Genomic DNA, 27,061 nt, shown 5'->3' with positions numbered 1-27,061 from the left:
ATATCCCATACATTGACCGATATTTTCGGTAAAACGTCAAGTATGGACTCTGGAGTCCACATATTTGGCACCTAGGGGCTTGAACAGTTTTGGTTCGATTTCATTATATTAATTGCTTCTTGATTTGTGTTCTAGAAAATGAAAGAATCAAATGGTATTTAAAATTTTGTTATGTGAGAACTAGGCGTGGTTGTAGTCCCATTTCGCGCACATCGCACCATAACATAAGAATATCAAGATAATAAAGGTTATCTTCCGATTTCATTCATTTTCACACTATCAGTAGAAGTTCTTATAGGGTTTATCTTGGACGAATTTGTTATTTTGGTTTGAACGGTTTAAGAGATATGTATATTAAACAAATTAGGGTGTGGAGTCACTCACACTTCTTCAAAAGTTTTAATCACCAGATTCCCCCTCAATCGCGATGTCAAAATAATAAAGGTTATCTTCTGATTTCATTCATTTTCACACTATCAGTAGAAGTTCTTATAGGGCTTATATGTATAATAAACAAATTAGGGGGTGGAGTCACTCACACTTTTTCAAAAGTTTTAATCGCCAGATTCTCCCTCAACCGCGATCCTTTGTGCCAAATTGCAATTCTATAGGGGGTGAACAAGCCCATCATACGATGTAGCAACATGTCGCAAGAATTTAAAATTATAGCGATAGGATTCAACTTCATCATGTTTGTAATCAAGTTGGGTATCATATTAACTTATTTTGAAAGTAATAAACTCACCCTAAATTAAATACATTAAGTTGATATGAAAAACATCAACAAACGGATCGGAATTCTTTATGTTAGGTATATGAGATTTGGACCAAAGTCTCCACCAACTCCATACATATTCAACGCTAAACCACATAATTTTTAAGAAATTTTGTCACTTAATTTCATTAAATCGTCACACATTTTGACCAACTGAAGCGGTTCAAAGTCAGCTGAGAAATCAAAATTAATATACACGGTATATTTGAGGCAGAGAAACGGAAGGGCTTATATCATCGATTTTTGACAATGTTTGAGAAGTGATTTTCAAACAATTTTATAAATATATAAATATAAATGTTTGTAAGGCTTCGTTCAAATTTTCTTACTGTGGCATTAGTGCTTTAACAGATACGTAGGGTAAACTTATTAGAATTGCAATTCGATTACGAATATCTACGAATTCGTCCTTTCTTTTTTACTATAGACACTGGTACAAAGTACCATTACGATCTCAAATTTCAAGTTACAGACAGTCACCCCTGACAGAGTTTAAAAGCGGTATTTTTTCGACTTTGTGCTCGTTATATGCATTGTATGTTTAAGACGGAAAATTTATGACACTGCTAAGTATTCGTAAGAAAATAAATTTAAACGAACGGTCGCAAAAACTACAAGGAAGTTGAAAACTTGAATAAAAATACAGATATCTTAATGAAACTTGATATATGTATGTACAAACGTGGCTAGCCGTCAAAACACGACACTGAGCGCCAATACACCAAATCAAAGCGATCCATTCATAGGGACAGATAAGGCGGAGTAGGGGCTATCATCAAATCCCTTTTGTTATGTGAGGTGGTGTACAAGCGCGATGTTGTGGTGTGCTGTGTTGTCCCGTGTGGTGAAGTATGAGTGCATGATGTTCTTAGGTGTGGTACGAAAATTTTTTCCCAATAGAGTGGTGTGGTAGGGGGAGGCTTTGCTTATTTCATGATCAGATCTATACTGTATTTCGTAGTATTATTTACTTTTAATTTAGTTCTTTGTCTTTTTGAGAACGTTCTATTAACACGCGTTACTTTGATTTTGCTCATATTATTATTATTATTGTTAAGGGGGAAACTACTCCCTCATCTCAAAAAACTTCGATTGCGAATAAAAAGAAATTTCTATCATCATTGAATATATTTTATGTAAACAAAACATGGACGTCAGACAAAACTGAATTGAATGTGGAAACATAGAAGACAATTATGATAGTTAAAAGTTATTTGAAATATTGATTTCTAAAACTACCGCAAGAGAAAGCCGAACTTGCTTTGTCAAATACAATCATCAACCACAGAAGCAGAAATCGAACAAGCAAGTAACAAAGATTATTTTTTCATTTCTAGTTAGCGTTTTTGATGTTTTTCATTTAACAAACTGAATACTGTAAAAAATACATTTTTCCGATTTTTAGGGGAAAATATACAGTGTTTTGAGCAAATAAAAATCGAATCATTATACATACGCATTATTCGGCTCTCTGAAAGGGCATAATCTGACCACAAAATAACTTAAGCAACAAACTATAAAATGATATAACTACTGCACCGCAATATTTGTCACAGCTTCTAATAGGTTTAATTTATGTACGGTATATATCTCACAAACTTCCGAAGCACAGGTTGCAGTCGAACTTATAGAAATCAATGATAATCGCCACCGCAGAATTTTTGTAAACTTGCAGATAGAGATTCTTAAATAAGATCGAAATTTTCAATTTACATTTAATTTGTAACAGCAAAAAATAATATTTCTTTACCACATAATATATTTTTTAACTCCAACTCAACATATTTTTCACTTTTTTGACGCACAAAAAAAAATGGTTTTGAAATCTATCCCGAAGATTGAAAGAAGATTTTAAATGGTAGCAGAATAGTACCATTACAAAAGATTGACAATAGTATTTTATATTTCACCTTTTTTTTGAGTTTTTATTTAAATAAATTGTGTAAACTGTAGTATTACAATAAAATATAATTTTTATTTAAAAATAATTTACATACATACTTTCATTTGCTTTTTTGTTCTAGTGCTGCTTTTAAAGTAGTTTAATTTACGAGTTGTTAAGTAAGTTGCATACATGCTAACACAGTTATATTTTCATAAAAAAAGAGGGGCTAAGTTCGGGTGCAACCGAACATTTTATACTCTTGCAACTTGCAATAATCAACCTTAAAGTACAAAACGTCATCCAGAGGATCGAACCGTCATATGCCTTGGACAAAAGGTTTGTTAGAAAAACGAAAATCATTATAGTACGTATGTAGTACTGGGAGTTGTGGTAAGTATCGACCTGATTTTATCTATTTTTGCTGACAGTACGTACTATTAATACAATGTGCGTTCCAAAGTAAACAGGACTTTAAAAAACAACAGAACAAATGGTTTTTTCGGCAAAATCAATTTATTTTATTCAAAATGGTCCAAAGGCATGTCGAAAGAGTGTTTTAACTCGTTGGCCGGTATGACCGCCAGTATGCCGGTGCAAGCCTTTTGAATGGCATCTACGTCTGCATAACTCTTTCCTTTCAAGGGCAAATGTATTTTTCCGAAAATGAAGAAGTCGCACAATGCCATATGAGGTGAATACGGGGAGTGGTTAATGGTTAAAATGTGATTTTTGGTCAAATAATCGTCCTTCGAATGTTGGATTTCGATTTCGATGTTTTGGAGATGCTCAATTCCATTTCCATGGATTTCCATGATGATTTTGGCTGATTTTTGATGAATTCACGCATATTGGCCCACATGTTGAACGTCATTTTTGTCCTCACGACCACTTTGAAAACGTTGAAACCACTCGTGCACTCTGCTACGGGATAGGCAATCATCGCCATAAACTTGTTTCATCAACTGAAACGTTTCGGTAAAAGTTTTACCAATTTTAAAACAAAATTTAATGTTGGCTCTTTGTTCGAAGCTCATTTTCGCACCGATAACACAAACATACTGACACTTAAAACGCAATAACTTCACTTCCGATCAATGAAATGTCATGAAATTCTCACTGGAAATCGATAAAGGTAGCAGATACTAACGCACCAGGACATATAGATCCAAAAAGTCCTGTTTACTTTGGACTACACCTTGTATGCCATATACTAAAAACCAATCATATAGAGCAAAAGTTAGCCGGATGTTCGAAAATCCTGATATTAGTTATGTAGGGGATAGGTCAAGTTTTCACAAACATACACTACTATGAGTAAAAGACGCTCTCTCATTTCCATTGAGATACAAATGCGATACAAAGTCGCATGGAATTTTAAATTGTGCTACATAGAAAATAAGTGTGGTTGTTCTCTGATTTCGTACTAAATTTTGTCGAAATCGTTCGGTTGGGGCTTGAGTTTTGGCGTTTCACCAAAAAGTGAGCGGAGCTACACCCATCGTCCAATTTTCTCACTGGCTCCCATTAAGCCCTCTCATACCATTTCGGAGGTAAAATATAATGCTCTGGCGTATTTAGTTATTGATTTATTGCGCTTTTAGTAATTTTTAAAAGTACCGTTATATGGAAAGTGGGCCGGGTTATCTTCCGATTTCATTAATTTTCAAATTGTCGGTAGAAGTTTTTAATATTTGTGCTGGGCAATTTTGGTTATTGTAGCTTTATTGGTTTGGAAGACATGTACATTAAACTTATTACAGAGCGGGACCACGCCCTTTTTTTCAAACCCAAATTTCAGTTTTATTTCTTAATTTAGTACTTAGTTTTGGCACTTTATAGGTTCTCGGTTAATGGCGTTGTGTGGGCGTGGCAGTGGTGCGATTACGCCCATGTGCGAACTTGTAGTAAGGAACGCGCAAACCAAGTTTCATCAACATATCTCAATTTTTACCCAAGTTACAGCCCACATGGACGGACGGGCAGACAAACAGTCACACGGATTTCAACTTTTTTTGTCATCTTGTTCATTTGCATATGTATATAACCCTATATCCATCTCGCTTAGTATTATGTGATGCATACAACTGTTCATCTTTATAAGATTACCAAACATATTTTCTTATTAGTTCCAGTGGCGTAGCTAGGTAACCAAGGGCCCTGGGGCAAATTAAAAAGTGGGGCCCCACTGCTATTGTAACTGATTATGTTTTATCAAATAACAAGTAAGGAAGGGCTAAGTTCGGGTGTCACCGAACATTTTATACTCTCGCATGATAAAGTGATAATCGAGATTTCATTATCCGTCATTTACATATTTTTCAAGTACCGTATTTGTGTAAAGTTTTATTCCGCTATCATCATTGGTTCCTAATGTATATGTAAAAATCAGAGGTTTTTTTTTATAAAAAACTCGCGGCACTTACCAGTGGTTTTAGCGATGACCTTGATGGCGAAACAAATTAAAAAATGCGGGATAAGAGATGCCGGTAGATGCGTATATGCGCGCGGATCGTAGTAAAAAAGCAAGGCTGGCCCGTCCGCCAGTCCCTTTTGTTACTTGTGTTTGGTGTCCTCATGTGTGGTGTGAAAGGTGTAGAGTGGATGATGATGAAATGATGACGTGTTGAATAAGAGGTGTGGATGTGAATTTGGTGTAGATGTGTGGAATATGATGTGGATGATGTAGATGGTGTAGTCGTGTTGAGTATGGTGTGTATGAGTGGGGTGTAGCTTGATTATATTAAGAGGGGGGTCAGGTGCTCATTTAGCCATCCCGGCCCCCCTAAACGACTGTTTAGCCTAAAAGGCGCTGCAGCTGTTGCAGCGTAGCCACAACGCTGCTCAGCCCGTAGACCGACGAGGTGGTGGCCCAGGTTGTCGACGCCGCGATGATGTTGCGCTCCGCTGGGGTGCGGCACGAGCTGCGGGTTGGAATCGGGGTATGCGGCCGCGATGGATGGGTGTCCGATTCACTTCGCGTGCCGTGCTGCGATTTAGCAGCGTGTGATGCGGCCTGTGGCATATTTGGCACAGCCCTAGTGATTCACACGCTGCAGTCCCATGGGTATGTGACAGGCAGTTATGGCAATGCCCGTGGGCCTGGGCAACTTTCTGCCGTTGCACGGGTCGCATACCCCTGAATATGCCACAATGATGCAGGCGATGTGGGCGCCGACAGATGGGGCACCTTAGGGTCTCCGTGGTCCGTGATGGGAGTAGTGGTGGTCGAGTGCCACCACGAGGTGCGGATTGAGGGACCGCTGCCGACGCGGTTGCCGGTACCGGTGCCGGCGTCATCTGTCATACAATTAGATATTGGCAATCGTGCCACGATATGTGGCATGAATGGGCCGTCGCATGGATCGACCATTTTTTGTTAGTTTTCTTTACGGTTTGTTATTTTTACGTACGGTTTATTATTTTTATTTACGGTTTATATTTGCGTATTTTTCGTTTTCGTATTTAATTTAGTGATTTTATTATATCGCGATATTATCGGTTCAGTTTTTCCGGTTTTCGGATTCGCGATCGTCGGAAGTTGGCAGAAAGCATAGCTTCACGAGCGGTCTGGTTAGCGTTCCGTTTTGCGTACGGAGATCAACGATTCGTATGTGACTGTCGGAGCCGTAATGTAGCTTTTCTATGCGGCCAAGCCGCCACTCGGTGGGGGGTAGACAATCGTCTTGAGGACACAGTCTCCAAGTTTAGGCGCTTGTTGAGGAGTCTTCCAGCGGTATCTTTTGTGGAGATCCTTTTTGTATTCGTCTTTCCATCGGCGGCTGAAATCATGATGGAGAATTTTAATTCGTTCCCATCGATTTAATAGAGATAGCGACTCCACGCCTGGCTCAGGAATGGCCAGGATGGGTGCTCCTTTTAGAAAATGCCCTGGCGTTAAGGCGGTGAAATCTGAGGGATCTTGCGATAGTACTGTGAGTGGCCGTGAATTGAGAACGGCTTCAATTCGATTTAATAACGTCGTGAACTCTTCGTAATTGAATTTATAATTTCCAGCTACCCGTTTGAAATGGGATTTGAAGCTTTTTACAACTGATTCCCATAAACCGCCCATATGAGGAGCGCTTGGGGGTATAAATTGCCAATTGATACCTTGTGGGGCGTACTTTTGTCCGATGTCGGGTGACACTTGTTTTAAAAAATCCACAAATTGCTTTTCTGTGGCTCGTTGAGCTCCGATAAAGGTTTTGCCATTATCGCTCATGATTTTTGATGGGTAGCCACGTCGAGCGACGAAGCGAGCAAATGCCACGAGAAAAGCCTCCGTCGTCAGATTACTACATAGCTCAAGGTGTACTGCCTTTGTCGTGAAACATACAAAGACAGCCACATAGCCTTTCATGAGAGTGGGAGACCTTAACATAGACGCCTTTACCTGGAAAGGCCCAGCGGAATCAACACCTGTTGTGGTGAAAGACAGAGCGAAATTGCAGCGTTCCGGTGGAAGTGCTGCCATAATCTGCGTTCGCATCTTCTGCTTGTGCATAGTGCAAATCTTGCACGTGAAGATGCACTTCTTGATTTGCGGCTTAAAACGGGGGATATAATACTCCTGGCGTACCATCTGTTGCATGAGACGATGTTCGGCGTGTAGCATTAAAATGTGGATGTAGTGGAGGAACAGTGTGGCAAATGGTGACCTCTCTGGGATTAGTATGGGATGGCGTTCGTTATATGTTAGGCTCGAATTAGCAAGCCGACCATTGGCACGAAGCAGACCTTTCGTGTCCAGAAATGGGTTGAGGACTAAGAGTGAGCTCTTTTTATCAATCGGCTTCGATTATCTTAGTAGCGATATATCGCGGCTGAAATAGCGCGCTTGTGTATATGTTATTAGTGCGACCTTTGCCTTTTGTAATTCTAGGTGCGTCACTGTGTTGCATGGGAAATTATGTGATCCCTTAACTTTGCTTTTGAGTTGTTCTATAAATTTGAATATATAAGAAACTACTCTGAGAGCTCTTGGAAACGATGAAAATCGTTCAAGGATGTCGGTATCATCCAATAATGTGTGAAAGGTGGCGATTTTTCGACCTTCTGGGGCGATAATGTTGCGCATGGGGGATTGTGGCCAAGAATCAGGAGATTCTATCAACCATCGGGGGCCATTCCACCAGAGGGTGGTAGTGGCAAGGTGCAGTAGCTTGCACCCTCTTGTACCTAGATCGGCAGGATTGTCAGCACTGGCTACGTGACGCCAAGTGGCTGATCCCACTAGGTCAAGAATTTGAGACGTTCGGTTAGAAATATACGTCTTCCATGCATGTGGTGGTTTTTCCAACCAGGCTAGTACAATTTCTGAATCGGACCACATATATAGTTTGCACTTTGTCATATTTAAGTGCATTTGCACCATGGCTACTAATTTTGAAAGTAGTAGTGCGCCACATAACTCAAGTCGTGGGAGACTTATAGTTTTCAAAGGTGCCACCTTTGCTTTTGCTACTAATAAGTGGCTTGTGGTCGTGGTGTCACTTTGCGTGCGCACATAGATAGTAGCGCAGTATGCCTTTTCTGAGGCGTCACAAAAGCCATGTAATTCGACTTTGTGTTCGGGGGAGTAGTTTACCCATCGTGGAATTTGTATCTGAGAAATATCATTCAGATTGTTTGCGAACTGGGAGCATTTTTCTAAGCGAAGAGGTTTCACTTGTTCGTCCCAGTCGGTTCCATCTAGCCATAGTTCCTGTATTAAGATTTTAGCTTGGATCCTAATTGGCGAAAGCCATCCTGCGGGGTCGAAAAGTTTTGCCACCGAGGATAAAATATGTCTTTTTGTGGTGGCTGATAATGCGGATATGGACTCTGTCGTGTATGAGAACTGGTCCGATATCGCATTCCATTGGATGCATAATGTTTTTGTTGTACTTTCCTTTTCGAATATAAGGAAATTAGTGTCCAACAAATTTTCGTTTGGAATATTTTTGATTGTATTTGGGTGATTTGCCGTAATCTTTTTTAATGGAAACCCGGCGGAATTGAGGGCTTTTATTACCTGTGATAAGGCCTCGTATGCTTGTGGAAGAGTGTGACTTCCAGACAGAATATCGTCTACATACGTTTGAGTTTTCAACACTTCAGTTGCCAAAGGAAATTCTGACTTTGTGTTGTCTGCCAATTCGTGGAGTGTTCGAATGGCTAGATATGGTGCACAGTTAACGCCAAATGTAACTGTTTTCAGTTTGAAGTCGCGTAAAGGACTGGTGGGGGATCTTCGGAACATAATACGTTGAAAATCTTGGTCGTCTTTATATACGACTATTTGCCGATACATTTTTTCAACGTCCCCATTGAATACGTATTTGAATATACGCCATTTTAATATCAGAAGCATTAAGTCTGGTTGGAGTGTGGGTCCCGTAAATAGGATATCATTTAGGGAATTCCCTGAACTAGTGGTTTTCGAGGCATTAAAAACAACTCTTACTTTTGTTGTTTTTTTTTGTCTGACTTCACTACTGCGTGATGTGGCAGATAAAAGGAGTGGTATTTGCCGTTGACGATTTTCTCCCCTGTGGTTACTTCCTCCATGTGATCTAAATGGAGGTATTCTTCTAACACGCCATCATACTCTGATTTGAGTTCACCTTTTCTAAGTAAGTTGTTTCTTTCTATACTTAGAAACTGCTGTATTATTGCAGAGGTGCGAGAGTGACCTAAGGCGAGTGTGTTAGGAAATTGTTGCCTAAGTGGTAGTCGTACGACGTACCGACCGTTTTCTGATCTAGTAGTTGTGGCTTTGTTAAAATCCTCACAATACTGATCTTCAGGGGTTGTGACTGATATGGGGGGGGGGGGAGTTCTTCTAATTCCCAAAATTTTCTCAATTGTGAATTGAGGTACTCATTTGAGACTTCCTCAACTTGAGTTGTCAATGTTGCGACTGGTTCCGCAATTAGTCCACTTAGGACCCATCCGAAAATGGTATTTTGCGCCAGAAGTGTATTAGTAATTTTCTCAATACCTTCGAGTATTATTTGTGGTATGAGATCGCTGCCTAATAGAAGATCTATTTGAGCGGGTGTGTTGCAGTTTGGGTCTGCTAGCTTTAGGTGTGAAACCTTTTGCCAACGCTTGCTATTTATATGATAGCTTGGTAGCATGTTGGTTAATTGCGGTAAAACAATAGCTTCTGCTTGTATGCGCTTATCCGCTTGGGGGCAAATTAGGGTAATGGGGCAGATTTTATTTGAGTTTTGTACTACTCTTCCGCCCATTCCCGCGATTTCAAAGTTGGCCAGTTTTGTTGGTAACTGTAGCCTGTTTTGTGCCCTAGACGCTATAAATGATCGTTGTGATCCTTGGTCTATTAAGGCTCTGAGTTTAAACAGTTCTCCTCGGTGTTCGATGGAGACAACTGCTGTGGGTAATAGTACCCTACTGTGATTTTCGCTATGTAGCGTTTGGGTTTTCAACGCCTTTGAGCAGCATGGTGCTTCTTGGCAGTTATCAGAATTTGTTGTGGCAACTAATCATGTTGCTCGTTTTACGTTTGCATTGTTCGGGGGTGAGCTGGAAAAATTTGTTATATGTAACATTGAATGATGTCTTTTATGGCAGTAAACGCAATTAAATTTGCTTTCGCAATCTTTAAGCGTACGCGCATGTGACAGACAGTTGGTACATAACTTTTTCGTTCTTACGAAATTGTTCCGATCGCCAACATTCATTTTTTTGAATTTTTCGCATGATTTCAGTTTGTGACCTCCTCTACAAAGTTCGCATGACGTTTGCTTATATTGTTCAGAAGTGAACGATTGATTTTTAAAAAGCTTCTATTTAAATTATTGTGACTATTTGCTTGGGGTCTATTGAAGCTTCTATTGAGGTCGTTTTGAACGTTTTTAGTTCTGACTAGTTTTTTCTGACTAGTTTCATATTGGGTACTAAGAAATTCTTTCATTTGCTGCCACGTTGGGCACTTCCTACGCGATGAGAGCGATTGCTCCCACAAAAGTAACGATTTTTTCTGGTAATGCAGCTGTGCATATATTTACCAGAATGGGGTCCCAATTATCAGTGGGAATATTCTGTGTTGATAAAACAGACAAACAATTTGAAACCGTGGATTGAAGCTTTTTTCTTCACTGGTTTCTTTCTGAATTTTTGGTAAATTCATTAGTATCGTCACTTGCTTGTCGACCAATATTCTCTCGTTTTCGTAACGTGCTTTAAGAGCTTCCCAAGCAAAATTGAAATTTTCGTCATTGAGAGCGAACTGTTTGACTATTACGCCTGCCTGACCTTTGGTTTTGTATCTGTGGGGATACAATTTCTGCGCTTGTGACAATTTGGGATGGTTTATGTACACAGCTGTAAACATGTTCCGGAAGGACGGCCACTGTTCATAACCACCATGAAATATATCTGTGTCGCATACTGGCACTTTAAGGTGAATGCCCGAACTTGCCTCTTGGGCTTGTCTTTGTGGCAGCTCTACTCTCGGTTGTGGAGTAGGTGCAATTGCTATTAATAGCTTTAGTTGATCAGAAATCATTGCCTTTGTGTCTTCGAACTGGTCTAGGCAGTGTTCATACTTGGTGTATGCCGAGGATTTAAAATTTTCCGGTAGATCTGAGTCGTCAGATTCTACGATTGCGTCATATGCCGCTTGGAGACGTGTCCAGAAATTGTCTAAATTATCTTTTTTGATTTCTAAGACCGATTCAGAATTGTCTTGAATCGGTGAAGATGAGAATCGAGTGCAGTATCGTATCAAACTGTTACTCTCAGCAATGAATTTTGTATAAGAAATATCTTTACCCCTCTTTAGTTTTGTAGCACCTTGCTTTGAGCGTGTAGCTTCAGCCGGTGTACACAGACTTTTTTCGTCTGAAATCATCTTTGGAACTTTTAGCAACTGAGTTGTTTTAGATTCCTTTGAGTCTGAGCTCATTTAAAAGATGTATATAATAAATTAAAACGTCTTAGTGAAAACTAGACTTGTAGATGTTTTGAAAATATTTCGTAAATTAAATGCTGAATAGAAGACACTTCGTATGTAAGAGTTTCAAAAAAAAAAAATCAATAAAACCAATGGCTTTTTAACAAACCGAGATTTCAAAATATTTTCGTATATATGTATGTATATAATTGGACGAGAACTATTTTAAGCAAATAAGAGTTATCAACGAAATTGATATAAAGATAAAACGTATTTGATAATAATCGCGAACTCTTTCAGGTTAATAAGAGTTTTCAAAATGAAATAAATAAGTAATCACTTAAATTTGATTTAATGATTATTATTATTATTTTTTTTTTTTTTAATGACCGGAAATTATTTTAAGTAGATTATTTTTCTGTGTATATTTCTTTTATATATACTTTATGTCCAAATGTCCTATAGGGTATACTTATAGGTGGATATTTTATTTGTTATGTGCTAATGAGCGCTCGCTGTAGAGATCACTGCACTTTGTACATGTGCATGTATGTACATACATATGTATTACGCTTTGGTTTTTTACACAATCCTGCTTGTTTTTGTTGCTCAAAAATCAAGGGGTATTGCGGAACATATGCCAATGTGGACTTCGAATATATTTTATACGCAATCCTGCTTGGTTTTGTTAGTCAAAATCCAAGGGGTATCGCGGAACATATGCCAATGTGGACTTTGAAGCAATAAGCATATCTACATATGTGACAGTACACTTTTGTACAAATATTTAATTATGAAAAGTTGTTATAAAAACCTTTTGTTATATAATTTGTACCCAATGTCGATTGGGTATTTGTTCCAGTATATATTGACTACATTTATATGCGCCCGTATGTGCATATATATATACGCGTGTATATATATACTTATATGTTTGTACGAAAAACACCGAAAAGAGAATTAACCGACCGTAGGTAATTTCACTTGTTAGTAAGAATGTATATAATTTGTGTAACTGCGCCGCATGTACATAAGTATGTATGTATATATTTATGTACGCAGTGAGAAGAGGCCGCGAAAAGAAAATAAAATGATATTCTGACTTTAGAATATATGTATGTACTAAATGTAGATAAGTATTTGCAATATGGATATATGCCCGTTATGCTCTTTATATGGTTTTATAAATATATGTGAAATGTATGTACATATGTATGTATGGTATAAAATTTAATTCGCAAATACGCTTTTCTTGTTTTTTTTTTCTCTGATTGCCGTAGCTTATTTTAAGCAATCCTGCTTATACTTGGTGAAGTATAAGGGGTCTTGCTGGAAATTTCGCAAGTAAATACTTGAACTTTTATATGTAGGTATATATTTTTTCGGGGTAGTTTTAGTTTTTAACACAACGGTAAGCATTTACCGGCAATCACTAATCTGTTATACACAGTACCAAACTGCTTTGTTAGCGGTTTTCGGTTTTTACCGGAAAATAAACCGAACACCAACAACAGTTTGGTAACGGTTTTTAATTTTAATTTTTTTTTTTTTTTTCTCGACCGGAATTTTGGTCTGAACCGTAAATTTTATATTTTGGATTTTAACCCATACGTATGATATAATATATACAAATTTAAAGGAGACGATACAACTCACTTGGATTGCCGCCAGGGGCTTTTGGGGATAATATGAGTGTATTTGTCTGTGTGTATGTGCCAGTGCCTGTGCCTGCGCTTGTGCCTTTGCTTGTGTCTTTGATCGTGCCTTTGCTTGTGCCTGTGCTTCTTTCTCATTTTGCTGCTGGTTGCTGTGGTGAATCCCTGGTGACTTTGTGGTTTCTTTTTTCTTTATTCTCTTTTCTTTATTTATTTTTTTTTTTTGTTTGTACATTATTGTACTTATTTTCACAGCACGATTATTATTTGTTTTCCTTTTCACCTCACATTTATCACCCATATGTATGTATGTATGTATATTGTACGAGAATATAAGTATAAACCACAGTTTTTTTTTTTGTTTTTTGTCACAGCACGTTTTCACTCACTTTAACTTTTTATGTTGTGTGTATGTATGTATATGTATGTATATATGTATGTACATATACTTTTTACATAGACATAAATGTATAATGTATGTATATTATATGTGTATGACACTGCACTTTTATCCTCTTTTTTTTGTTTTTTTTTTTTGTTTTCCAACGGGCTTCCCACCTTTTTTTTTTAACTGTGCTAAACTGTTGTTTTTCACCGCAACCACCGTTGTTCTTCCACAATTTTTCCTTTCCCAACGGGTTTTTCACTTTGTTTTTTTTTTTTTTTTTTTTTTTTTAACTGTTTTAAGCTCCGTGGTTTTTTTCACTTTTTGTTTCAACTGTGAGCCCCGGGTTTTTCACCAACAGTTTTTTTGCTTTAGTTAACGCGTTACCGCGACACCGTGTCCGATTTGTATTATTCTTGTTACTTTATTTTAGTTATTTTATTATACTCTCGCAACAATGTTGCTAAGGAGAGTATTATAGTTTTGTTCACATAACGGTTGTTTGTAAGTCCTAAAACTAAAGGAGTCAGATATAGGGTTATATATACCAAAGTGATCAGGATGACGAGTAGAGTCGAAATCCGGATGTCTGTCTGTCCGTCCGTCCGTCTGTCCGTCCGTCCGTGCAAGCTGTAACTTGATTAAAAATTGAGATATCATGATGAAACTTGGTACACGTATTCCTTGGCTCCATAAGAAGGTCAAGTTCGAAGATGGGTAAAATCGACCCACTGCCACGCCCACAAAATGGCGGAAACCGAAAACCTATAAAGTGTCATAACTAAGCCATAGATAATGATATTAAAGTGAAATTTGGCACAAAGGACCGCATTAGGGAGGGGCATATTTGGACGCAATTTTTTTGGAAAAGTGGGCGTGGCCCCGCCCCCTACTAAGTTTTTTGTACATATCTCGGAAACTACTATAGCTATGTCAACCAAACTCTACAGAGTAGTGTACTTCAGGCATTTCCACATACAGTTCCAAAATGGAAGAAATCGGGTAATAACCACGCCCACCACCCATACAAAGGTTATGTTGAAAATCACTAAAAGTGCGTTAACCGACTAACAAAAAACGTCAGAAACACTAAATTTTACGGAAGATATTGCAGAAGGAAGCTGCACCCAGGCTTTTTTTAAAAATTGAAAATGGGCGTGGCGCCGCCCACTTATGGACCAAGAACCATATCTCAGGAACTACCCTACCGATTTCAATGAAATTCGGTATATAATATTTTCTTAACACCCTGATGACATGTACGAAATATGGGTGAAATCGGTTTACAACCACGCCTTCTTCCAATATAACGCTATTTTGAATTCCATCTAATGATTTCTCTGTATAATATAAGTATATACATTAGGAACCAATGATGATAGCGGAATAAAACTTTACAAAAATACGGTATTTGAAAAATATGTAAATGACGTATAATGAAATCTCGATTATCACTTTATCATGCGAGAGTATAAAATGTTCGGTGACACCCGAATTTAGCCCTTCCTTACTTGTTTTTTTATTTTTTTTTTCACTTCCACTACTGCCGTTCGGTACGGCTTCGAGGGACCATGTAAAAATCAGAGGTTTTTTTTTATAAAAAACTCGCGGCACTTACCAGTGGTTTTAGCGATGACCTTGATGGCGAAACAAATTAAAAAAATGCGGGATAAGAGATGCCAGTAGATGCGTATATGCGCGCGGATCGTAGTAAAAAAGCAAGGCTGGCCCGTCCGCCAGTCCCTTTTGTTACTTGTGTTTGGTGTCCTCATGTGTGGTGTGAAAGGTGTGGTGTAGATGATGATGAAATGATGACGTGTTGAATATGAGGTGTGGATGTGAATTTGGTGTAGATGTGTGGAATATGATGTGGATGATGTAGATGGTGTAGTCGTGTTGAGTATGGTGTGTATGAGTGGGGTGTAGCCTGATTATATTAAGAGGGGGGTCAGGTGCTCATTTAGCCAATATATATTATACAGAGAAGGCATCAGATGGAATTCAAACTAGCGTTATATTGGAAGAAGGCGTGGTTATGAACCGATTTCACCCATATTTTGTACATGTCATCTGGGTGTTAAGAAAATATTATATACTGAATTTCATTGAAATCAGTAGATTAGTTCCTGAGATATGGTTTTTGGTCCATAAGTGGGCGGCGCCACGCCCATTTTAAATTAAAAAAAAAAGCCTGGGTGCAGCTCTCTTCTGTCATTTCTTCCGTAAAATTTAGTGTTTCTGACGTTTTTTGTTAGTCCGTTAACGCACTTTTAGTGATTTTCAACATAACCTTTGTATGGGAGGGGGGCGTGGTTATTATCCGAGTTCTTCCATTTTTGAACTGTATATGGAAATGCTTGAAGGAAACGACTTTATAGAGTTTGGTTGACATAGCTATAGTAGTTTCCGAGATATATACAAAAAACTTAGTAGGGGGCGGGGCCACGCCCACTTTTCCAAAACAATTACGTCCAAATATGTCCCTCCCTAACGCGATCCTTTGTGCCTAATTTCACTTTAATATCTTTATTTATGGCTTAGTTATGAGACTTTATAGGTTTTCGGTTTCCGCCATTTTGTGGGCGTGGCAGTGTGCCAATTTTGCCCATATTCGAACTTAGCCTTCTTATGGAGCCAAGAAATACGTGTACCAAGTTTCATCATGATATCTCAATTTTTACTCAAGTTACAGCTTGCACGGACGGACGGACAGACAGACATCCGGATTTCAACTCTACTCGTCACCCTGATCACTTTGGTATATATAATCCTACATCTGACTAAATACAAAACTATAATACTCTCTTTAGCAACTTTGTTGCGAGAGTATAAAAATATGAAATATACAAATACTTTAAAAATACTAAACATCTTAAATTTGTTTTGTGCACTGCAGGGCAAGTAATAAAAATATTATACAGTACTAACATAAATTACAAATCTTACTTGGTGAAGGTTTGGATAATAAAACGAAATATATAAAGGTCGAGCCTACAAACTGACTAAATAACAATTATATTTACAATTTTTTCCTAGCTTTAGTTTTCACAAAAGTATTAATGACTTCCTTAAATCCAGGCTTGATGGGGTTTTGTTTTCAACTGCTACATATTAGCCATAAATGTCAGAGTCGAGTTTGGCCCATATTACTTTTTGAATAATTCTTGAATATTTTTAATTTACTAAACGACATTTCAGCAGCTACAGAAGTGACAGAAATTGTAAAGAACAATAACATTGCTATAAATACTTCCATTAGGTCCATTAGCACTCCATATTTGCTCATTACACAGTACAACAGCTAATCTGGGGGGTGAGAAATTCCAAGTCAGGGTGATGGTACTATCTAGGTCAGTATACATAGTAAAACCCTCAAAGGGTTTGGCGTTCGTATGTGTCAGTTTTTTTATGACCTTTTAAATTTTTTCTTATGTTATAGTGAACGAAAATTGGGTACCAAATATAGTGTGTAAAAGCTGCTACAACCGTCTAATGGATTGGAAAAATAGATAATAGTGGTTCGCGAGTTATGTTAAACTACGTTTTTGCCAAAATGTGACAACTAAGCGAAAAAACATCAAGATAAGGAAAAAATGTAAAAGGTCATAAAAAAACTGACTCAGTCGAACGCCAAACCCATTGAGGGTTTTACTATACTGACCTAGTACCATCAGCCTGACTTGGAATTTCTCACCCCCCAGACAATAATCCCAAAAATGTTCCACAGTGTTATTTCCTTAGGTAATTGGTGAACAGTCCGTACTTGAGTTAGTTGAGGTGAAACTAGATAGGTGGGAAATATTGATATTAAAATATTAATTGATGTGAAAAACTAGGGCCTATTATATCTGAATATTTTCTTAGGATTTTGTCATACTTTTTAATAGTATAAATAGGAGCGGATCCAGAAACATTTCTCTTGTTAAATAAATATTTACCTAAAACATGGACATTATTATATTAAATATGTAGTATTTATTCACTTTAATATCATGGTACAAAAATTTCAAATCGATCTTCTAATATCAAATCCTACTAAATTGAAAAAAAAACAAGAAAAAACGTTAACTTCGGCTGCACCCGAAGCTAATATACACTTCACAGGTGTGTTCAGTTTGAATGGAAGCTATGTGGTATGTAACACGATCTGAACAATTTTTTCGGAGATTATAATCCATGTCAATGTTCGTGAAGACACCACGTAAAATGCGAAAGTTTTCCATACAAGCCCTTGATTCCGATCGTTCGGATTTTATGGCAGTTATATGTTATAGTGTTACGATATTGGCAGTTCCAACAAATGTGCAGCTTCTTGACGAGGAAATAACGTTTGCAAAATTTCAAAACGATATCTTAAAAACTGAGGGACTAATTCGTATGTATACAGACAGACGGACATAGCTAAATCGACTTAGCTCAACATACTGATCATTTATATATATTCTTTATAGGGCCTCCGACGCTTCCTTTTGGGTGTTACAAACTTCGTGGCAAACTTAACATACCCTGTTCAGAGTATAAAAACACATTATAAATCGTAGATGTGCGGGTGACATACTTTATTGCATTGTATAATACTGCAGCCAGTTCGTGTATTTAATAGTAAAATTTCACAAAAAAAAACGATGTGGGCCAACATTTTCAAAGCAGTAGTCGGTAACTTGTTGTCTTTTGACCTTTGTTTCTACCCTCAATTACACTGCCAATGATCAATTTCACCTTTGAACTTGAAACGTCGTTGTCATTATCCAAAAGGCCTTTGAATCTATCTATCAAGCAGGCAATAATATTTTCCAATTCTTTGATTTTCAAAGCATACACTTATGGAAGCAGCAAACTTAGTTGAAATCCATCCAATACTTCTCTAGAAAAGTGCGTCTCGGAATCTTCGCCGATTGTATCCAACAGGCGAATGTACAAAGAGGGAAACGACCCTCTAGTATTCTTCGCAAGTGCTCACGCAGAAATTTTCGGGCTTTGTTTGTCGGCTGCAGATTCTTGGTTTTTCTTCGTAAACTTTCAAAAAAACCCACGCAGTTGAAAATTTTCTAATATTCCTATTTTGAACTGTCGCTATTTGCTCAAAACTGACTATTTGTCTTATTTGGCTGTTTTGTTATGTAACTACATTATTTTACCGTTATTTTTAAACCGTTAGCCTCCGCACGTGTTTATTACAGTATTTGCGGTATTTTCTTTTGAATAAGTTGTGAAAACAAGTAAAGTTGAACATGGTGGTGTCAGCAGTAAAGAAACCAGAAATCGTAGCTTTATATAAAATAAATTATTCAAATGTCAAACGTGAAATGGGCATAAAGGATTGGAGCGTGCGTAATATAATTAAAAATTAAACGTATTTTAATTGATTAGCTCAAAAAAGGACAGTGGACGTCCGAAAATAGTAAAACCTCGTCACGAACGACAAATTAAACGGATGTGCATAAGTGATCGCTTTCAACATGCTGGGTAAAAATAACTACACGTTCTACGCAAAATGTGCTGACTAATCTTGGATTTCGAGCGCGACCTCCGGCCAAAAAACCACTTCTTATTACACGAATGAAGAAACAGCGACTAGAGCGGGCAAAATTGCATAAAACTTGGACTATATCAGATTGGGGAAATGTTATTTTTTCCGTTAAATCCAAATTTAATTTGTTGGAACCCGACGGAAATACCACAGTGCGTCGTAGGAAAGGGAAGCGTTTTTTGGAAAACTGTGTTTGGCCCACCCTAAAGCATTCGCCTTATTTAATAGTGTGGGGAGCTGTAACCAATTTTTGTGTTGGGCCGCTAATTTTTCTAAAAGGTGAATCCCGAAATATAAATTGGAATTTTGAGAGAAGGCGTTCTGCCAACTATTGAATAGCTGTTCGAACATGCCCATAAAGTTTATTTTCAACCACAGCATACAAATTTTGAAATAGATTTTTCAATAATTTATTACAAACACTTACAGGTTTCAAAACAAAAAGATTTTTATGGAATAGAGTCTCTCACGTGGCCAGGAAACAGTCCAGATCTCAATCCAATCCAATTGAGAACTGCTGGCATTATAGGGCAAAATGATAAGGGAAAAACGTTCAAAAAATCTAAAAAAAAAGGAAAATATTATTGAAGTTGTGCGGAATGAGGAAATTAATAAAAATTATCTTCAACGCTTTTTGAATCCATGCCTAAACAAATTATTATTAGGTTATTAGGAGGAGGGGGTGTTCTACAAAAAGATTGATTTGTTATATATTCTATTGCTAAATAAAAATCATATAAAACATAAAATATATAAATAACTTGTTTAAAAATTACATTATTGTTCATAACAAAATTTACTTCTGTGATTTGCTATGTGTTTGTTTTTACATTTTTCACTAAAACAAGTGTTAAACTATAAGTTTTTTATATAAACATGCTTGAAACATAAACTAAATAAAAGTGGTTGATCCTCAAAGAAAAATGTTTATTTTAGGATAATATGAATCTAAGTTTTGCGTTATATAAAACCACTATGGAGAATGCGTGGGTTTTTTTTCGCCGAGTTTATTATATTTGATGCATTTGCCAGATCGATCGATTGTTTCAGAAGAATCACAGTGAATGAGTTAGAGATAGAATATCATATATGTAGGTAAAAAATCCCAATTATAAATTGAAATTTGCACACGGCTGCGATGAGTATCGTTGCTTTTCCCGCTGTTTCCTTATTTTTCCAGTTACTAAATTTTGTCAGAGCTTTGACGATCAACGACAATTTTACGGCAAATTGGAGAACTTTATGTGCCGTTGAACCAATTTTGTTTCACATAACTGGATAAGTTGTTCGCCAAGTATTTTCCCCAATGCGTTCGAAAATTGTCTCTTATGGTATAGCAACCATCTCGATTAATCGTATCTTAACAGATTTGAAAATACTTCTATTCAGTTTGTGGGAATAACAGGGAGTTACTGCACTATTTTTCGCTTCTTTTCTTATTTCGTTGACCGCTCCGATATTTTAAAAATGTCAGAGTGCTCGATGAACAATGATGTTAGATGTCAGCTGTTGCCTTTTCTTTGTTAGAAAACTTGGGTGATAAACCGCGGAGAATGTATCAATCGAACAAGATAGGACTGAATGCAGCATCTAATTCAAGTTCTCTGTCAAGTTTTGTAAAGTTTTGGATGCATAATTGATATTGTTCAATACACTGTGCATGAATTCGCAAAGCAACACGATCTCGAAATTTAGCATTTTTGCTTTAATACTCTCCGCTTCACTACGCTCATCTATATTAGGACTTAGAACTGTTTCTGAAAATGCTTTGATACTATCAATATAACAAAGTTTTATTGCAGATGTCGGTACGACGCTACTTGACCATATAGTCGGATTTAGTTTTTTAGAGAAATGATTCGCCAGTGAATTTTGACAATAAATCTCAACGTTTGAAAAAGATATATGTACAAAATTTTTTTCGAATAACCTTTGAAAACCATTTTCCAAAATGATGCTTCTTTGCGAATTTCATTTTCAAGTTCCTTATCGATAGTATTAGTATCGCTTTTTTTCTCCAAAATTCATACACATGCTTCCGAATGGCCACAACTGTGTTGTTTAATTCTTTCTGATAAATGCTTCCAATCTCGAATTCCCGTGCACCAAACATTATTCCATAATAGCGTCTAGTATTTTGGAACAGCAGAACTAAAAACGATTAACTGGCTCATATTTAGAAAACGAAATGTAGTACGATTTTGAAAAACACTTATGACCAGTTTTACAGTCCATATTTAAGTTGTGCCCAAATAAAATCTTAGCTAAGCATTGTTGCAAACTGAGTAGTCGTTTGCGTTTCACAGTCAATGCTTAATTTCTATAAAATTTTATTATGATATATGGCAACGTTTTGGGCAACATATGTTTCACAAATGTCATCCACAAACATATGATTGAATTATTTAAATTATTATAGACAACGTTATACGTTTGGAAGGAAACTTATGTTGTAAATAGATGAAACCCAGAAAAGGAGCCCGAATTCCACCGCAAGCGAGTCGGAGCAGCTATTGAAACTGGTGGGGAAATATAAAGCAGTCATCGAATGCAACCGGACGGACACTTGCACAAACGCTAATAGCAGAAACATTCAAAAACGGTAGTGCCTTCCTTCCTTTTCCTTCCTCATCGGCAAAATGTGTGCACAGTGAAAAACGTGGTAAGAACGCAGAAATCAGCCATCTTTGTCTGTTTACATTTGAACAATGTTGCCATTGCCCAATACGCATATGTATATAGTTTTGAGCACATCTTTGTTCTCAATTACAATTTTTTACAATATAAAATATCAAAACTGAAAACAAACTATTAAAAATAGTTTACATATTTATAAATAATAGCATTCGACTCTGATTTTGAGTTATTTTATGAAAATTTCAAACATATTGAAACATATTGAACAGATTGAATTATAAAAGTTGATAATGACTATAGTATATCGATATTGGCAATCCTGCGTTGTGAGAGAGCAATCAGCTGACACGTTTCCACGGCAAAAATCCAAATGTCGTGAATTCTCACGTCATCCCACGTCAAAGAGAGAAGGGAGTAGCGTTTTTCACTGTGCAGTTACATTGCGCGCCCATAAGGTAGGTCATGGCAGCTGACACGAGCCACGATTCTACATTTTTAACTGGCTGTGCTTTAAAAGAGATGAAGCATGGAAGCATATCGAATATGATTTCAATTCACAGTGTCCATCTGGCTGCCGTCGTAGTGCAAAAATATTGAAGAAAAAGTATCTCAATCTGAAAAGAGAGGTAAAAAAGCGAGTTGCAGAGGATAAAAGATCTCTTTATTTAACTGGAGGAGGACCACCATCAAAGAAATTGTTAACTGAGCTTGATGAAAAGCTTTTGACAGTGTTGCATGAGAAGCAAGTTAGTGGCATGCAGAGTGTCTATGACAATGATGTAATTGCCGTAAATATTGATGGTGAGTTTATACACTGAATTTTATTTTCATGATATTTCAAATGTATGATTTTATCAATTCTCTAAAATAGAGTCCGTGATATTGGAGGAAAATACATTAGAAAGCATAGTGGATTTCGAAAACACGACTGAAGAGGAAAATTATAAAGGAATAAATGGTAAAGAATTTTAGAGTAAAAAAATACCAAAATCATTACAAATAAATCTATCTTTTAGAATCCGACAACGTTACATTAAACGTTGAATCAAACGAGCTTTGGAACAAATATGATCCCAGCAAGTTGAAAACAGCAAAAAATTCAAAACTAAAATTTGAAGAAAACCCACAAAGATCTGCGAAAAATGCTTGGGCAAAGTTAGAAGATATGAAAGCAAAATGGACGGACGAAAAATATGAAGCGGAAATAAAAATAATATATGCGAAGCACGAACAAAGAATGAAGCTATTAGAAGAAAGTAACAACCTATCAACGAATTTGATGAAAGAAAAACATGATTTGGAAATGAAAATTTTAGCAGTAGATTTGGAAAGAAAGAAAAAGGAGCTGGAAGGGTGAAATAAAAAATACATATGTATATGTAAAATTATAAACGTATTTATTAAACTACAATAAACTGAAGTAATTATCTATTAAACATTTTCTGGTAACATTATTTATTGTATGACTTTCAGCATTGCGATTACTGGGTATATTAATCATATTGTTTACAACATCTTTAATTTCATTTGAAAGTGGCGGAGCCATTATATCGCGATTATTGCAGCGGATGTTGTGTAATACTGCTGTTGCAACAATAATGCTTTGGATTTTTTCTAGATGCAAGCGCAAGCCCAGTGATCATACCGGAAACCTACGCTTCCAGACTCCATATGAGCGCTCGATACAATTCCGAGTTCTTATAAGAGACTCGTTAAAAAGATTTTCGGCACTCGTATTGACATGCATTAGTGGCGTAATCACGAAGTGGTTATTTTCATAACCACTGTCTGCTACTACTATTCCAGAACCAAATTCTCCAGATTCTAATCGACAATGAATCCGAGAGTTACGGAAAATAGTAGCATCATGAGTGGATCCAGACCACCTTACAACAATGTCTATGATGCGGAGATTACTATCACATAACGTCTGGACATTGATGGAAAATATACCTTTTCTATTACGAAATAGCATCTTCCCCACCTGTATATAAAGTATATAAAAAGTTTTTGAGTGAAGTATTTTTTGGACTTTCTTTACCTGGAGAAATTATTTTTACATGAGTGCAATCAATTGCTGCGATCACTCGAGGAAATTTAGCTAATTTAAAAAAGTCTCTCTGGGACTTTTTCAGGTCTCTTTCCGTTTTTGGCATATAAATGTGATGGTCTTTTAATTGGGCTATGTGGTGCGAAACTACTGTTATAACTCTTGTACTTTTACTCTCCGTACTTTTAGATACTCCAAATAAATCTCCTACTGTCCTCAACATACTTCCCGTAGCATAAAACCTCAATGTAAGCAAAAGCATTTGTTCTGGTGATAATGCATGATTCCTAAAAGAAATGTATTCATAATTGAGTCGTTTAAGGCAATTTAGATGTACCACTTGGTTTTGTGTTCAATTTGTAGTCGAATACAATCGAGCACATTCCAGGCTATTTTTTTGCTAATCCGAAATCTGTCGCGGAAATCTTTATCGTCATATAGCTTGAAGAATTTTGGCCGGCACCTGATTTCTTTTGTTCGTCGCATTATTATAACATTCCAGAGGTCATCGTATTCTGGGTCACTGTCAAAATCGCAATCGCAATCTGATTCCATATTTTTTTCACAAAATATAATTTCTTATATCTTATTATTCTTTTTTTCACAAATAACTGAAAATTCAAAACAAAAATCAGCTGTTATTTAAGCACTGCTTAAGTCTCCCCTTTCCAGTACTTAAGCATTACATAAGTATGAACTGTAAAACAATATTTTCTTGTTTTATCTTAAGTACAACATAAGTAGGAACTGTGAAACCGGGCATTATTGTTCTGGTTGATGTCTGTTATGAAAAGTACTGATGGCTGTAAAGGTCCTATATCAAGAATTTGATCGACGTTTTTCTTTATCACTTAATATTTTGTTGGTCGAATCTTCTTAAGTAGGGTTCTCAAACAACACTGCAGTTACCACATTATTTTAGTCACTACCAATAGAAATAGTTTGGCCAGATGTACTTACAGAAGCCTGAATAAAAACTGTTCAATTTTTTGCAGTTTGTTTACTGTCTTCTTTTTTTGCGTTGTTTGCATTTAAATGCACCACTGGGTTTCTTTTTTTTTATCCATAATTTTTGTTTTTTAATTGATTTAAACAATACAATATTAGATTGTGCTTGAGTAGAGCTGATTCACTGTTCACTGACCACATTAAAAATAAAATAAAATAAAATAAAAGAGAAACACAATGATACGGTGCAAGTGTCGTTGGGGAATCTCCGGAAAGAAAATTATCACCGTTAGTGTTACCACATTTAACAGTGGAGACCATGAACGATCACCTGCTCGCGGACCTGAATTAATGTACCCACTGCAGGTGACTTGCATTTTTTCAAGATATTATATTTCGCGTTATCTGAATGAGTTGTAACAGAAATATATAGATTTGATATGATTTATTGACTTAACGGACATAATATGAGTCGTGAAATGAACTACATTATCGCAAAAAGCAAATACATTTACTTCCTCTGTTCTTTCCTTCGCAAATACAATCTTTTGTAACGCAGTCTCAAAACGTTATCATCAATATTTTTCAAACCTAATAATGTTTTATTGATTTTGATATGTGTTTTATAAAAATTTACGGCTTAGACTTCAATTGAAAAAAATTTTAATTATAAGAAACTACTTATTCTAAACATTAAAAAAAGTACGTATTTGGCATCGTAGTTGTTAATTTTTTAAATATTTGGTATTTAAATGGTCGACCAAGAGTTTCATAAGTTAAGAAAGACTTTAGAAATAGTATATTCAGAATAAGTGAACAAGTAACCAGGAAGAGAAACTCAAAAATGTAAATAAACTAAATAAATGTTGTAATATGTTTGTTCCATAACTACCAGTAGCTGTTAACAGTCAGAAAGAACAAAAATGCAAGTTACTGTCACAAAGAACGATGTAACGAAAAATTAGAAAAAAAGACATGTTTAAGAAGCCAAATTAAATTGATGCGAAATCATATCAAGCAAAATGAACAAACCGAATGATATTATATTGAGAAGATTCGATTTGAAATCGAAATACCATCCCAGGATTTCGGGAATAATATTGGTATGGTCGGATAGAGGTTCTCCAGATCAAGAATATATATAGTTATATATACTATATATAGTATATAGTCCAATACCGGGGTGTATACCGGGCAAATAGATTTGAATAATAAGTTAATCATTGAATTAAAACTATTTTTGCACTATATAATGTAAAATAAATGTGTACAAATGAATTAGTCAAGTACTAGTGGATATAAAAGTGCAAAATATAAGTTTAAAAATAATTTTAAATCGCAAAAATACGTAATTCAAATAGTAATAATTTTCAACTTTAAACGCAAATATCTCGAAAACTATAAGTTTCCTGTGGCTATATTCCATATCTGGAGAACCTTTTCTCTCCGACCATACCCATTTTATTTCCGAAATCCTGGGACGGTATACTAAAGTCTTCAATTGACATGTACATAAATATTTTATTTTTTTAATTCAAAAATTTTCTATCTAAGTCTGTGAGAGTTCTGCAAAGTAATGACTTCGCGTAGTGAAAAGCCTCAAGCGTTTTTGAGACACGAAAAAGGTTAGGTATGCGCAATTTCAAATAACACACCAATTACCTGTCACGAAAAGATTTACAAATTATTCCGGTAACGAAAAAGGGTGCGTTCGGTTCAATGATTCACTTAAGAAAGAATTCTTTATTTCACTTAATCTAATTGCTTAGCCTAAATCTTAAAACTAACGGCTTAAACTAGTGGTAATATACATATGTATTAAAAAATAAGTAAGTATAATATCTTATTAAGTTAAGGTGAGTAAGGTAAGTAATCTTTTAGTATTATAAGGGTAAGTATACAATACTAATATAATTCAATTTATTACAATGTTTGCAATTCATGTTTTCTTAATTTTAGTTTTTAGGTTTTAAATACATATACATATCAGGGTCAGGTTCATTCAACCTCCATTGGAAGCAAGGCCAGTTTGTGGATGGGACGCTTAATTGTGCCCGCCTTAGTCGCCACGTCTGCGACTCGCACCTTGCCGTCTTGCCCTTCGACGGTTGCGATGACGCGTCCGAGTACCCACTGCTGTGGCGGCACGTTGTCTCGTGGACGAGGACAAGGTCGTTGAATTGCAGATTGCGAGTGGGGTGCAGCCACTTGTTGCGTTCCTGAAGGCCCGTCAGATATTTTTTTGGACCACTGTCTCCAAAACTGTTACTTGAGAGAGCAAACAAGTTGCCATC

At 36.5% G+C, this 27,061-nt stretch overlaps 2 protein-coding genes across 6 annotated transcripts in view; one reads left to right on the top strand and one right to left on the bottom strand.

Moving 5' to 3' along the window:
* Nucleotides 1-27,061, bottom strand: part of LOC120780294 — a 50,280-nt gene that overhangs the window by 14,611 nt on the left and 8,608 nt on the right. Inside the window, exon 2 of one of the 5 annotated variants that reach the window (XM_040112583.1) lies at nt 19,560-19,694. The exons of 3 other annotated variants lie outside the window; for them this stretch is intronic. The gene's annotated coding sequence lies outside the window, so the exon portion shown is untranslated. Of the gene's footprint in view, nt 1-19,559; nt 21,645-27,061 lie in introns of those variants that run through there. One more of the 5 variants, XM_040112578.1, reaches the window with a different exon arrangement.
* On the top strand, nt 22,243-23,184 carry LOC120780876 (myosin-3-like; the record flags this gene model as incomplete). The annotated part of the gene is made up of 3 exons (XM_040113110.1): nt 22,243-22,570; nt 22,641-22,727; nt 22,786-23,184. Coding segments are annotated over 3 exons (756 nt in total), but the record flags the coding sequence as incomplete, so codon positions are not given.

The sequence above is a fragment of the Bactrocera tryoni genome, unplaced genomic scaffold, assembly GCF_016617805.1.
Source record: "Bactrocera tryoni isolate S06 unplaced genomic scaffold, CSIRO_BtryS06_freeze2 scaffold_25, whole genome shotgun sequence".
Taxonomy (NCBI): Eukaryota; Metazoa; Arthropoda; class Insecta; order Diptera; family Tephritidae; genus Bactrocera; species Bactrocera tryoni.
The sequence above is the reverse complement of the archived record's forward strand: the minus strand, read 5'-3'. Positions and strand labels throughout refer to the sequence as shown.